The 13,692-nt window shown below is 39.5% G+C and overlaps 1 protein-coding gene and 1 non-coding gene across 2 annotated transcripts; both read left to right on the top strand.

Annotated features, from left to right (window-relative positions):
• The first annotated feature begins 8,391 nt into the window (after window positions 1-8,391).
• On the top strand, window positions 8,392-8,498 carry LOC136216243 (small nucleolar RNA R71). The gene has a single exon (XR_010683238.1). It is a non-coding gene; the product is annotated as a small nucleolar RNA R71 (small nucleolar RNA).
• Window positions 8,499-9,996: 1,498 nt separating this feature from the next.
• LOC136221973 (synaptonemal complex protein 1-like) lies at window positions 9,997-12,840 on the top strand. The gene is made up of 7 exons (XM_066009451.1): window positions 9,997-10,502; window positions 10,746-10,816; window positions 11,228-11,388; window positions 11,617-11,724; window positions 11,816-11,896; window positions 12,022-12,241; window positions 12,544-12,840. The coding sequence occupies exons 3-6, from the start codon at window positions 11,380-11,382 to the stop codon at window positions 12,184-12,186; spliced, it is 363 nt and encodes a 120-aa protein (XP_065865523.1). The 5' UTR covers window positions 9,997-10,502; window positions 10,746-10,816; window positions 11,228-11,379; the 3' UTR covers window positions 12,187-12,241; window positions 12,544-12,840.
• The last annotated feature ends 852 nt before the right edge of the window (window positions 12,841-13,692 follow it).

Here is a 13,692-nt window from a genome sequence, read left to right as displayed (position 1 = left end):
ATAAGTTTAATTGCAAAAATAGAGTGTTTTAAATAAAATAACGAAATAAAAATAAATTCCGTACTTACGGTTAATTTTCCCTATTTTTGAGTTAATTAGAAATAAAAACGTCAAGCTAACTCGGCTCTCGAAGATTGTGTTTCAGGAACGAGCAAGGAGTGAAATTCCACCAACATACGTGGGGCGTACCTCCCTTTACGCGGGGCATGGAACATTTGGTCAGAAATAATTGTTCAATCCACAGGCACCACGTGGGATCTAGTCACTAATACGCGGGGCGTATCAACCACCACGCGAGGCGTGGAAACATGTGTCAGAAATGATAAGCCTAATCCTGAAAGTCAGACTGCATAGTCTCCCTGAGTCAACTACCCTACGCGTGACGTACCACCTTACACGCGAGGCGTGTAAGGAAGTTCTTCAATGCAAAAATCTCAGAAACTCAAACACGCGAGGCGCATCTCAGTCCACGCGAGGCGTGATTGAGACAACAAGATCTGGATTTGGTCCACATGCAGGAGATTTCTGACGGAATGGGCAATTACGCGGGGCGTATTCCACCATACGCGAGGCATATCATGGGAAATCTGCAGAAAATCATGTTCCTCCATGCTTGTATCTTATGAAATTACAACTTTGCCCTAGCTTGATGTGTATAAATAGGGGCTGAACCTTAAGTTTGAGGCATCCTTAGAAACCTTTGAGATACCATTGTTAAAATAGTTTAAACTCTTGTTATTTTTGTGTGAGATTGTAGTTTACATAACAATTCTCTTCCACCTTGAGAGCTTGTTCGTTGATCCCGCATTCCATCAAAGTTCCGTTCCATCTCCGTTCACCAAGCTCGAAAGCTCCACCTCCAAGTCCTAAGAGACGACCTTGAGTCCGGTTATCTAGTTCCGAGGGTGGATTCTTCCCTTTTTACTTGCTAACTAGCTTGCACTCTTCCTATGTACTAGGCTTGGTTGTAATTCACATTTACATTCTCCATATTTATAATTTATGATTCATAATCTCTTTCTCTATGTTTGTGTTGATGTTTGCTACTTGTTTTGATACTCATAATTGATTATTGTGTAGGAGAACGCGATTTCGACGCCATTCGGGTTATCTTTAGGGATTCATATAGGTGTTGCCTTACCGGAAGTGACGCTCCGGAAACCGTAGGAATTAACAAACCACGGAACTTACGGGCCCTAATTTCTGGTCCCAAGCATTAGACACGCCTTGACTAGGAATCACGTAGTCTAAGTACTTCATGGATCGATCACACTACACATAGTCGTCTTTGCAAGAGTAAAACGTTAACCGTTTATATATTGAGAGTCGTTATTTGTCATATTTATAACTCATCGCCATCCATATCATTTCGTAGAGCTTTGTTGTATAAACTTGTCTCACCCGTAGTTAGGAGTAGTTTGTAGTTGTTCCCTGAATCAACTCAAAGTATTCACCGCTTAGATAACGTATAAAATCGAGTCGTCTAATACTTGTAGTTATAAATCCCGTGGATTCGATACCCGTTCTTAACCGGATTATTACTTGATACGACGGGGTACACTTGCCCCTAAGTCGTGGTATGTGAACTCGTCAATGGCTAGAAATTTAGCCAGATTGACACCTTCAATCATTTGCTTAACCTCCGCATCAAGACCAACCTCTCGCAAACTTTCCCAGCAGATTTGTCTGGTGGCGCACAGCTCTGTGTTTTGGAAGGTTTCGTAATTGGTTTGCTCGGTTTGATCGGAGAAAGTAAGAAGTTGCTTGGAGAGGACAAGAGAGGTTTGAGTGCTAGAACTCAAATCGGGTTTCTTTTCTTTGCCCTTGGTGGCGGTAGCCGACCTTGTATTCTTTCGTGCCATGGTGGAATGTCAAAAGTGGTTAGTAGGGTTGGGGGATGCAGAAAGGTGTGTGTTTAGTAAAGTGGCCACCATTTATACAAAGTGGTGCAGAAAGGCGAACCGTCAAGGATGGTTGCAACCGTTTGAACCAATCATTTTCCTTATTCCACCGTAAGATTAGGGGATGAAATTGCCCTGTTTGGAAAGAGGGGTAGCCACATCAATTCTTGTGACCGTTGTGGTTGAAAGTCTACCGTCTGACAATGTGGCATTAAAGGACAAGACGGCTGAGGCGGTGAGTGTCTCGTGAGTGATGCGAGTAGGTGAGAGGAATGATTGTTCGTACTTCCCTATGTACTTAGACACAAATTTATTCAAAAAGGGGACTAAAATAGGGGATATGAGAAAGGGAAATTTAAACTAAACTAAATTGCGAAAAATTAAATAAAATAAAACGGAAACTTAAAATTTATCTACCCCCAACTTGGGATTTGTCAAGGGTTGGTTAGGCGCTGGGTGATGCCCACAGTTTCGGGGGGGGGGGGGGGGGTTCATGGGCCAAATAAGGCTTGAGGCGTTGTCCATTAACTTTAAATGTGCCGCCCTTGGTGTTCTGAATTTCTATCGCCCCATGAGGAAATATGCGGTGAATGGTGAATAGGCTAGACCACCACGAACGAAGTTTACCAGGAAACAGGCGCAGGCGTGAGTTATATAGTAGCACATGATCACCTTCCTTAAAGTGATTGGTATGAATACGCTGATCATGCCACTGTTTGGTCCTTTCCTTGTACTTGATCACATTTTCATAAGCGAATAAGCGGAATTCATCCATTTCATTCAACTGAGCACACCTGTTTAGCTTAACATCCTGATCATCAAAATTTAGAAATGTTAGTGCCCAGTATGCTTTATGTTCCAATTCAACAGGGAGGTGGCACGCCTTTTCGAATAGGAGCCAGAAAGGAGACATCCCTATGGGTGTTTTATAGGCTGTTCGGTAAGCCCATAATGCATTATCGAGTTTTAGAGACCAATCATTGCGTGAAGAATTGACTGTTTTCTCTAAGATTCACTTCAGCTCCCTGTTTGATAATTCCACCTGTCCACTCGTTTAAGGGTGGTATGGTGTGGCAATACGATGCGTGACACCGTATTTTTCAAGTAGTTTCTCAAATAATTGGTTACAAAAATGAGTACGTTGATCGCTTATGACTGCCCTTGGAACTCCAAATCGGGTAAACAATTGTTTCAAAATTTTTATCACTACCTTGGCATCATTCGAGGGACACACCCATGCTTCTACCCATTTACTCACATAGTCTACAGCGACTAAGATATACTGATTTCCAAAAGAGATGGAAAATGGTCCCATGAAGTCGATACCCCATACATCAAAAATCTTACAAACAACGATTTTGTTTAAAGGCATGGCGTTTCGGGCAGAGATATTGCCTATTCGTTGGCAGTCATCACATCGCTGAACGAACTGTTGCGCATCTTTGTATATGGTGGGCCAGAAGAAACCTGCTTGAAAAACCTTTGCAGCTGTTCGATTGGCCCCAAAGTGACCGCCTGATTCCGCAGCGTGGCATTTTTGCAAGATCTCCATACCTTGTTCCTTGCTCACACATCTTCGTAGGAGCTGGTCTGCACATAATTTAAATAGATAAGGTTCCTCCCAAATGTAATATTTAAGATCAGAATAAAACTTTCATTTTCTATTAGTAGAATATCGAAAAGGTTTTATTTTGCACGCTAAGAAATTTGCGATGTCAGCAAACCAAGGGAGCGTGGAAATGGCAAACAGTTGTTCATCAGGAAAATGGTCGAGGATCTCGAGTTGTTCAATTTCCGTGCTTGCTTGTATTCTGGATAAGTGATCAGCTGCTAGATTTTCTGATCCCTTTTTATCCTTGATCTCCAAATCAAACTCTTGTAAGAGTAGCAACCATCGTATTAGTCATGGTTTAGCGTCCTTCTTGGCGAACATGTATTTCAAGGCAGAATGGTCAGTGTAAACAGTTACTCTGGAGAGCACGAGATAGGGACGAAATTTGTCAAATGCATAGACCACTGCAAGCAACTCTTTTTCTGTGGTTGTGTAATTTTGTTGAGCGTCATTCAGAGTTTTGCTAGCATAGTGTATGGGCTTAAACTGCTTGTTGATTCGTTGTCCAAGAACGGCCCCTACACTGAGATCACTGGCATCGCACATGAGCTCGAATGGTGTGTCCCAATTTTATGCGGTGAGTATACGTGCGTGTGTCAGAAGCTTCTTGATCTGTTCGAATGCTTGGTTGCACTCATCTGTGAATATGAAGTCAGCTTCCTTGTGTAGTAGTGCAGAGAGTGGTTGTGCGATCTTTGAGAAATCTTTGATGAATCACCTGTAGAATCCAGCGTGTCCCAAAAAACTTCGAATGTCTTTGGTTGTTTTGGGCGCAGGTAGTTTCTCGATTACCTCTACTTTGGCTTTGTCAACTTCCAACCTTTTGCTCGATATTTTGTGACCAAGTACAATACCCCATGTTACCATAAAGTGGCACTTTTCCCAATTTAGGACAAACTGTGTTTCCGTGCAGCGTTCCAAAACAGCTTCCAAGTTCTCCAAACAAGCTTCGAAGGATGTTCCATAAACCGAAAAATCATCCATAAATATTTCTATTGTTTTCTCGATCATGTCATGAAATATGGCCATCATGCACCTCTGAAATGTCGCTGGGGCATTGCACAGCCCGAATGGCATTCGTTTGTACGTGAAGGTCCCATATGGACAGGTAAATGTTGTCTTTTCTTGATCTTTGGTGCAGATGTGGATCTGATTATACCCGAAGTATCCGTCGAGGAAACAATAGAATTGATAACCAGCTAGTCTCTCCAACATCTGATCAATAAAGGGTAGAGGGAGTGATCCTTTCTGGTTGCTTCGTTGAGCTTCCTGTAGTCAATGCACATTCGCCACCCTGTGATTGTTCTGGTGGGGATGAGCTCATCTTTGTCATTTTTAACCACAGTGGTTCCTCCCTTCTTAGGAACAACTTGAACAGGACTGGTCCACATACTATCGGAAATAGAGTAAATGATTCCTGCCTCGATGAGTTTGATCACTTATGCTTTCACAACGTCCTTCATGTGTGGATTTAGTCATCTTTGCGGTTGCACAGTTGGTCGGTGATCCTCTTCCATTAAAATTTTGTGCATGCAGATGGTCGGACTGATTCCTTTTATATCTTCGGGTTTCCATGCTAGAGCAGTCTTGTGCCTCCTCAAGATGGTGAGTAACTGTTCCTTCTGGTCTTTTGTCAATGTTGCCGAAATGATTATTGGTCTACTGTTTGGTGGATCTAGAAATGCGTATTCCAGGTGGTCAGGCAACTGTTTTAGTTCGGGACATCTCTACTCACTCTCCTTTTCGGGATCTATGTCAGAAAGATTATCCTGTTCTTCATTGTCAGGGCCTTCACTATTACTCCCGTCTTGGTCTAGATCAAACAGTTGTTCCTCCTTTTGATGTTCTTCCTTATCAACTTGCTCCTGCAAGAACAAATCATTATCTTGTGTATCTAGAAAGTAACATGAATCATCGGAAATTGAAGCGTAACGAACTGCTTCATGCATCTTAAATACTACTTCTTCATTATTGATTTTAAGGACAAGCTGCCATTTGTGCACATCAATGACAGCACTGCCTGTGGCTAGGAAAGGTCGTCCCAAGATTATGGGAAACTTCCAAATCTTCTGCAATGTCCATTATAACAAAGTCGACAGGCAATATGAAATTTCCGACTTTAACCAAAACATCTTCAATGATACCCTTAGGGTATCGAATTGATCGGTCCGCTAATTGGACCGTGACCTTTGTTGGTCTTGGTTCTCCTAATCCTAATTGCATATAGATTGAGTATGGCATAAGATTAATGCTGGCTCCTAGATCACATAAAGCATTCTGAATAGTGAGTGTTCCTATTGAACAAGGTATATAAAAACTCCCTGGATCTTTGAGCTTTTTGGGAATTTGCTGTTTAGCTTGTAAGATTGATGAGCTGTCCCTATTCAGTTGCACCATGGCTACACTTTCCAGTTTCTTCTTGTTGGTCAGCAGATCCTTCAAGAATTTGACATACATGGGCATTTTAGACAAAGCTTCGATGAATGGAATGTTGATGTGCAGCTTTGTCATTTGTTCTAGAAAGCTCTTATGTCTTTTCTCACAATTCTGTTGCTTCAGTCGTTCTGGGTATGGAACCCTTGGTTGATAACAAGATGTGCCTGGTTTGTCTTCAACCACTTGTTTATCTTTCTTGCTTTGAGGCACATGTGGTTGATCATTGGATTCTGCTTCATCTTCTTTATCTGCAAGAGGTTTCTCACCACTATTCCTCAATTCTTTACCTCCTATTAATATGATGGCGTTGACTTCTGTTGGTCCCTTGTAAGGTTGCAAGTATAGTTCCAAGGGGGGGGGGGGGGTTAGGAACTATTTTACCTTTTAAAACGATTAGGGCAGATTTCTTTTCTTTTAGAAAAGATTATATGACAGCGGCGCTGATCAATCGACAAGACACTGGCTTAGTCAACTAGTGACTAGGTCAGTTTCGTTGCTTAGATCAGGAAATAGCACTTAGAGTCTATTCCTGACTTAATTCGTTGGCAGCGCACAACTCAGCTTGACCTCTTTTACTTGGTCAGTTTTAGTTTGTTTTAAGCAAGCAATATAAATAAGGAGTTAAGGTTTAGAAATACTTCACTCAGCAGATTTATCCAGGTTCGGCTTCTTCTAAGCCTACGTCCTGTCCCCGGAACACTTTCGAGATTTCAAATCCTCTACTGAGCTCTTTAAAGGTAGAGCCTCAAACCTTTTACAATATCAGCAATTGAGTATGACAAGAGTACCTTCCTCTATACTTCTACTCAATCCTAATCTCTCCGCTGAGTACTTAAAACCGAGTACTCAGCCTCTCCTTTCTATTCCTAGAAATGATTAAGATTTGTCCTAAACAACAATTGCTAGAACACCTTAGATGATTGAGAATCAATCACTCTAGACTTTTACACAAATGAATAAGCTTGTAGTGTAAGAATTTGCTTTGCTTTTGATGGAGAACTTTTGTACACGTTTGATCAGCGTAACGACTTTTGCTCAAAGTTCTCTATTGAATGTGGATTCTGAATGCTCTATTTATAGAGAGCTGTGGGAGCTTCTGGTTATTTCGAATTTCGAAATAACCGTTGGAGGGAAACGGCTACAGGTCGTTTTCACTCAGTCTGTCAGCAGTTCTCTTAGCCAATCAGATTCCAGCATCTTCTGTTCTTCGGTCAGTGTGACAGTATGTTCCTCCATTTTGGGTAACGTTAACCAGACAGCTTGCTGTGTCTTCTGATCTTTACTCGAAGAGGAAATACTTTATCTGGAAGCTGTCTTGTGGTCAGCGGCTGTCTTGTACGTTTTGTCGAGACAGCTCAGCAGCTTCATACCGAAGTTGTCTACGTGGATCTTCTCGATCATTCTTTGCTCAGCATGCGTTTCATTACTTCAACGGCAGCGTTTTGGAGATACGCGGGCTGAGCAATCTTGGGCTTGTTTGACTTGGGCCTTGACTTCCATATAGGGCTTGGGCCTTATGATCTTTATGTCTTATAACAATTATGAACTCAACATTGAACAAACACATTAGTAACAATAAATCAAAGCATTTAAACTTAATGTGTTATAGAATATTTAATTTCACTTAATTAATTTTGTCAAATCAAAATCTTGTGGAAAGGTGTTTCAACAACTTCTTCTTTTGGATTGGTTACGGTGTTACTTGGAAGAGCGCCTTTTTCTTTTGAGGAAATAGCTGTGGCAAATTGCTGGATTTGAGTCTCGAGATTCTTTATGGATGACTGTGTCTGTTTTATAAACTGCATCATCATAGCCTCTTGATCAGGTTTTCCTTCTTGTTGAACATTTGATTGGCGCTGATACTGTTAGTTAGATGAGCTGCCTTGTTGTGTTTGGTATGCTGGTCGTGGGTGCTTTTGTCTGTAGGGTTGCTGCATAGCTGGTTGTCTCTGATTATCCTGCCAAGAGAAGTTAGGATGGCTTCTCCACCCTGGGTTATAGGTGTTTGAATAAGGATTCGGTGGTTGGCGGGCAATAAAATCACACTGTTCCTGCATTGATGCTCCTGGTTTGGTTCCTGGACAATCTATTGGTCGATGAGGTCCACTGTAGAAATCACAACCATCAGGTGATAGTATCTCCATCGGAGCAGAGGGTTGCGTATTGACTGCTGAGACGTTCATCTTCCCCATTGTTTTGACCAGTTGTTCCATCTGCGAAGATAATTTGCTAATTGCCTCACTGTTTGCGGTGTTCGTGACTCTCTTTCCATCATCTCTCACTGAGTGCCAGTTGTAACTGGTATTGACCACTCTCTCTATTAACTCATACAATGCTTGAGGTTCCAGTTCCTCGGGGTTCCCATTGGCCACTGATTCAATTTGTATTTTGTATGCGTTGGTTACTCCATTATAGAAGTTTTGCACTTGCATCCACATAGGTATCCAATGATTTGGTACTCTTCTCAACAGTTCTTTGTATCTTTCCCATACTTCAGATAGGGACTCATCCTCCTCTTGAAAAAAATGAGAAACTTCATTCCTCAACTTGATTGCTTGTTTGGGCGGAAAATATTTCATTAAAAACATGGTAGCCATCTCCTCCCAGTTCGTGATAGATCCGGGTTGTAAATTCTTCAACCAATTCCTCGCCTTATCCTTCAAGGAAAAGGGAAACAGTTTGAGTCGGATAACCTCATCACTATCATTTCTGTGGGTACAGAATGTGTTGCACATACAAAGTCTTGGATGTGCGCATTTGGATCTTTATTTGGATACCCTCCGAACTGCACAACTGTTTGTAGCATTTGAACCATTGATGCCTTCACTTCGAACATTCGATTGCCTTCCTCTGGTAAGACGATGCACGACGAATGACCTTTCGTAGATGGCCTGGAGTAATCCTTCATCAGCAGTCTCTGGTTATCATTATTATTGTTTTCATTTTCACCATGACCCTCCTCATGGTTCTCATTCTGTCTTTCGTTGTTTGGCATTTCGACCTCGCGATCCATTCTAATGCGTCTAGCTTGCCTGAGTATTCTTCTCCTTCTTCTGTACATTCTTTCTATTTCCACGTCTATCGGAAGAATAGGAACAACTGCTCTTCGCATACAAAACTAGAAACCGAAAAACCAAAGACTAGACAAACAGATGGTTAATAGGTAACGAAATAAGCATACGTATTCTTCAAAACTTAAGTTTAAACAATCCCCGGCAACGGCGCCAAAAACTTGATGTGTTAAATACGGTCGCTAGCAAGTGTACTAGGTCGAATGTGGTATTTGGTAAGACCAAGTGTCGTATTCCACAGGGATTGTTCTCTAGTGAGAAGAATAGGTTACCTTAAGTGTTAGATCCTTAAATTGGTTGGTTGGTGTGTAAAATATTAACATAAAAGACTTAAACGTAAAGTAAGATAAAAGTAAGACGAATGAATTCAAGATAAACAAGCACAGATCTAGCCATACGCCTAACGAATAACACTCAATCCTCGGCAGACTAATAACACTCAATCATGGATAAAAATACTTCATTCATTGATAAGAGATACTACAGTCGCCGTCTAAATGGATGGCTAGGCCTGCAGAAGAACTACTCACTCATTGTCATGAGTGAACAACTTGTTCTTCCCAAAAACATTCTTCAAATGGAAAATAAAAACAGAAAATATCTAAGTTAATGGTGGCGGCAATACCGAGGTACCTATCATAAAAACATTCCTCCTATTTATACTCCCCTTACATCAACCCTAATTACAAGGGCAAAAAGTCACAAAAAGATAAAAGTACGGATAAGTAAACAATCTTCCTACACTTGGCACAAGATGGGAAGCTGTCTTGCTTTCCACGTTTTTTCATCTCTCACTACAAAAAAAAAAAGAGGTGTTTACCAACACTATTTTAGAGACACTTTATTTAAATGCACCTACAAATAGCTATTGGACTTTTTTATCAATATTATTTTCAAGTTGGGCTGCCAAACTAGCCCACTTAAAGTCCATCCACCAAGCCTAACCCTAACCTAACCCTAACCCGTACCAGATTGTTCTCCCGGATTCAATTCGACCCTCTTCTCTCAACTCTCCTTCGTCCTTCTCATTTTTCAACTCAGACGTCTCTCTATCTTACCGTTCTCTCAACTTTGGCCGCTCTCTGCCTTGCCGTTCATGGAGAGTGAAGAAAAAATGTGAAAATGGCCGCGATGTTGATGCGATATGGTCTTTGAATTATCTTCATGTAGGCTTTAGAACTTCAATTTGTGTTTGGATCTTGAAGATGCAGACCGCTGCTACCTTCAACTCCAATCTCTCTCTCTCTCAAACAGCAAAGTAATATCTGTGTTTGGATTTTGAAGATGCAGACCGCTGCCGCCTTCAGTCTCTCTTCATCCCCGTCTTTCCCTTTTCTCAAGCAAACAGGGTTCTTCTTAACCCTAGATTTGATGTTGTTCACGCCTCTTCCAGACGGCAGGTCTTCTCCCTCCCTTCGTAGGCAATGGAATCCTCTGCCTCCTCACTTTCCTCACAAATCTAAGAGAATCACCAAGCTTCAGGTTCGTCCTTGCTGGATAATTTTCTCTTTTATTATTCAGTATCATCTCGCCGATACAAGTTGCGATTTTTTAATTATTTTTTGGGTTTCAAATTTGAGTATATTGTTTAGTTAATGATCATTTTGAGCACTACAACTATGATATCTTATGTTGTTTACTTATCTGTTGTAAGCATTATATGAAAAGGCATGCTTTGAAATTTTTGATAGCATTCTTACATGGAGTAATTTTCTTGATATGCAGTGTGATGACCTGTCTAAGGAAAGGAAGACCAGAACACCAATTAAGATTCAGGTTTCACACACTTAATTGAAGTAAGCAAATATCTCAATTGATTTTGTAATGTCTGCTTCTGTTCATTATCTATATATTCACATTTGCATTTTCTTTTGTATGTGAGCTACTCTTATTCTTGTAAATTGTAGGATATTTGTCTATAATACTTTAGAATGAGTTTCTTTATGGTTATTAGGTTAATGGTGTTGATTTACTTGAGGTTGAAGGGGGGGAGGTTTTAGTTACCAACTTGCTCTCTTACAATGGCCCAAAATTAGTTATTTAGCTTTACTTTTCCTTTAAACAAGGCAAATATCATAAGATTGAATGCTCTCCCTGTTGTTCTTCAAAAACTTTAGGGAACTAGTTTAGCTTTAGAAATTTCAAACTAGTGATACCTTTAAAAAAATAATAAACTGAGATTTGATACTTCATGTGATATTTTGCAGGTTGGTATATGGATACTCATGTGATACAATTATTTACGTTTTTGGTGGAGAAGTATTTGGTGGTCAAAAGACATCAATTTCTCTACACAGCAATGTTTGAAAATGTTGTTGATACGACTTCCCTCAGCACAACATGGAACTGACTAGAATTTATGTTCAGGGTAAGGATTTTATTGCTTTTCAAATTTTTTGCTTAATAACATATGCCTCTGTTTATTGACCAGAAAAATAGTTGGGTTAGTTTTTGTGCAAGATCCTCTCTCAATCTTATTGTAAGAATGGAGAGCAGAGAAAAGGTTGCATAATAAATAAGTCAATTTTGCCTCAATCCGTAATAATTGGAACCCTTGCACAGTTTACCAATTGTACCGTTTTGTTTCTTTTTATAGGATTTACCTTTCCCAAGGCAAACACAAACACCAGTGTCAAAAATACTGAAGCGAGTAGACACTGCTAACACAGGAAGTGTGATGAGTATTTCTAAGCATCACAAGAAGGTAATTACATTGTCTAATTACATTTTCTTCATATTTAATGCAAACTATTTGCTATTTCTAGTCATATCTTACTCTGAACTCCCTATGCCAGGTAACTCACCGTGAATATGAAGTTGAAACTAATGACGGAAGGACAATCACAAAACGAAGAAAGACAAGAATCATGTTTGAGGTATGGATTCTAGGATCCTTACCCTGCATACAGAATTAGCCTGATGGAAATGGGCTGATTTCTAGTATCCAAAGCCTTTCATTTTAACAGCTCCATGTTATGGATTTCCTTGTCTGTTATATCAGGACCCAAGTAAACATAAGAAGATGAACACGTCAAAGGCTAGAAGAACTCCTAAAATTGTACTTTCTCATCAATCCCTTTTGACTAACAGTGTTAAGGAATTGTGGCTGCTTTCAGAAAGTGGAGGCTCGAAGTTCCTATTGATCCTAAACAAATTTATGAATTAGATTTGGAATATGCTGTTAAGGGAAAGTACATGATTGATTCCACTCCTACTTTAAGGTAATTATCCTAACATCTACAATGTGTTATAAGTGTGGAATTCTTTTCTTAAAAGTGGTTTTAGATCCAAATTTAATATGGTATCATATATTTGCCTAATCCCACTTCAGCCTGCACGATATTGACATTAGACTTGAACCTGATTGAGCCAAGATAAGAGAATTAATTCTCAAGCACAGTCTGTTTATGAATTTTGTTGTGTGATTGCAGTTTTGCTATAATTTTGTTCTGTTATAATTTGTGTTCAACTTTTTCTGGATTCATTCACTGTTTACTGAGAATAAAGTAAATGATGTTTGCAGGTGCATTAGTTAAAGTTGATGCTTCACCGTTTGCAGTTTTGATCTATATTCATGGAAAAGCTCATGTCAACTGCTTGGAGAATAAGCATCTGGACGGTGTTGGCAAGTTTAGGGCAAGATTGAACTTTTAAATTTAGGACAAGATTTTAACTTTTTAGAGTTCCTTGGATTATTGGATTATGTTAATGTTAATATTGTATCTTTTGTTTTGGACATGTTTGTAAGAAAATCAACTTATTTTATGAAGAAATATTTGAAATTTTCAATTATTTGTTTATAATATTAAGTAATTGTATTTTTATTAGTTATTCTTTGATTAACTTCTATTGATTAACTTCTAATTGTAAATAATGTTTATAATATTAAGCAATTGTATTTATTATTAGTTTCAAATATTATAAACAAAATCTGGAAAAAAACAAACACTAGAGGCGGTTTTAACCGCCTCTACAGTAGAAAAAACGTTGCTAAAGGTGCTCATATTTGTGATTCCTTTTCTACATTTAGCGACGGAAAATTCCGTTGGTACATGTCACCGTTGCTACAAAAACCTTACCCCGACGCTCATACAAAACCGCTGCAACATTTGCAACGCCTGTATTGCAGGCAGTTTTGCGACGGTTTGAAAAACCGCCGCTAATAATTATAGAGATGGTTAAAACCGTCGCTACAGTGAAAAATTGCGTCGCTAAAGGTCTATTTTTTGTAGTGTCTTTCTCTCTCCTGTAACTTGCTCGACCCGCGCATTTATCCGATTTCCTTCCAAATGACCCGTTAATGCTGTTGTTTAAGTTGTTCTGTTCTATTGAGAGGCTGTTCGTGAAGATTCCTGCTTGAACTGTAATTTCTGGCCGTTTCTTCCATTTCTAGTTGAAAACTAGGACTTTGAAGCTCTTTTCCATGAATGACCGTCTTCATAAATTTGCTCTTTTTACTCGCATCATTTGTTTTTTCCACTATTGGATGGTGATGAACTTTGACAAAGTAAGCTCATCCAATGGTAGAAAAAACAAAGTAAGGCTTACTTTGTTAAAAACAAAGTAAGCATAGAAGACACCATATTTTATATAGTGTTTTTAGTATTTATTTTGTGATATTTTATTAGTATTTGAGTTTTTTTTATCCTAAATTTAATTAAAATTTACTCCA

Source organism: Euphorbia lathyris, chromosome 1 (assembly GCF_963576675.1).
Source record: "Euphorbia lathyris chromosome 1, ddEupLath1.1, whole genome shotgun sequence".
In the NCBI taxonomy this organism is placed as follows: domain Eukaryota; kingdom Viridiplantae; phylum Streptophyta; class Magnoliopsida; order Malpighiales; family Euphorbiaceae; genus Euphorbia; species Euphorbia lathyris.
This window is presented reverse-complemented; position numbering and strand designations above follow the sequence as displayed.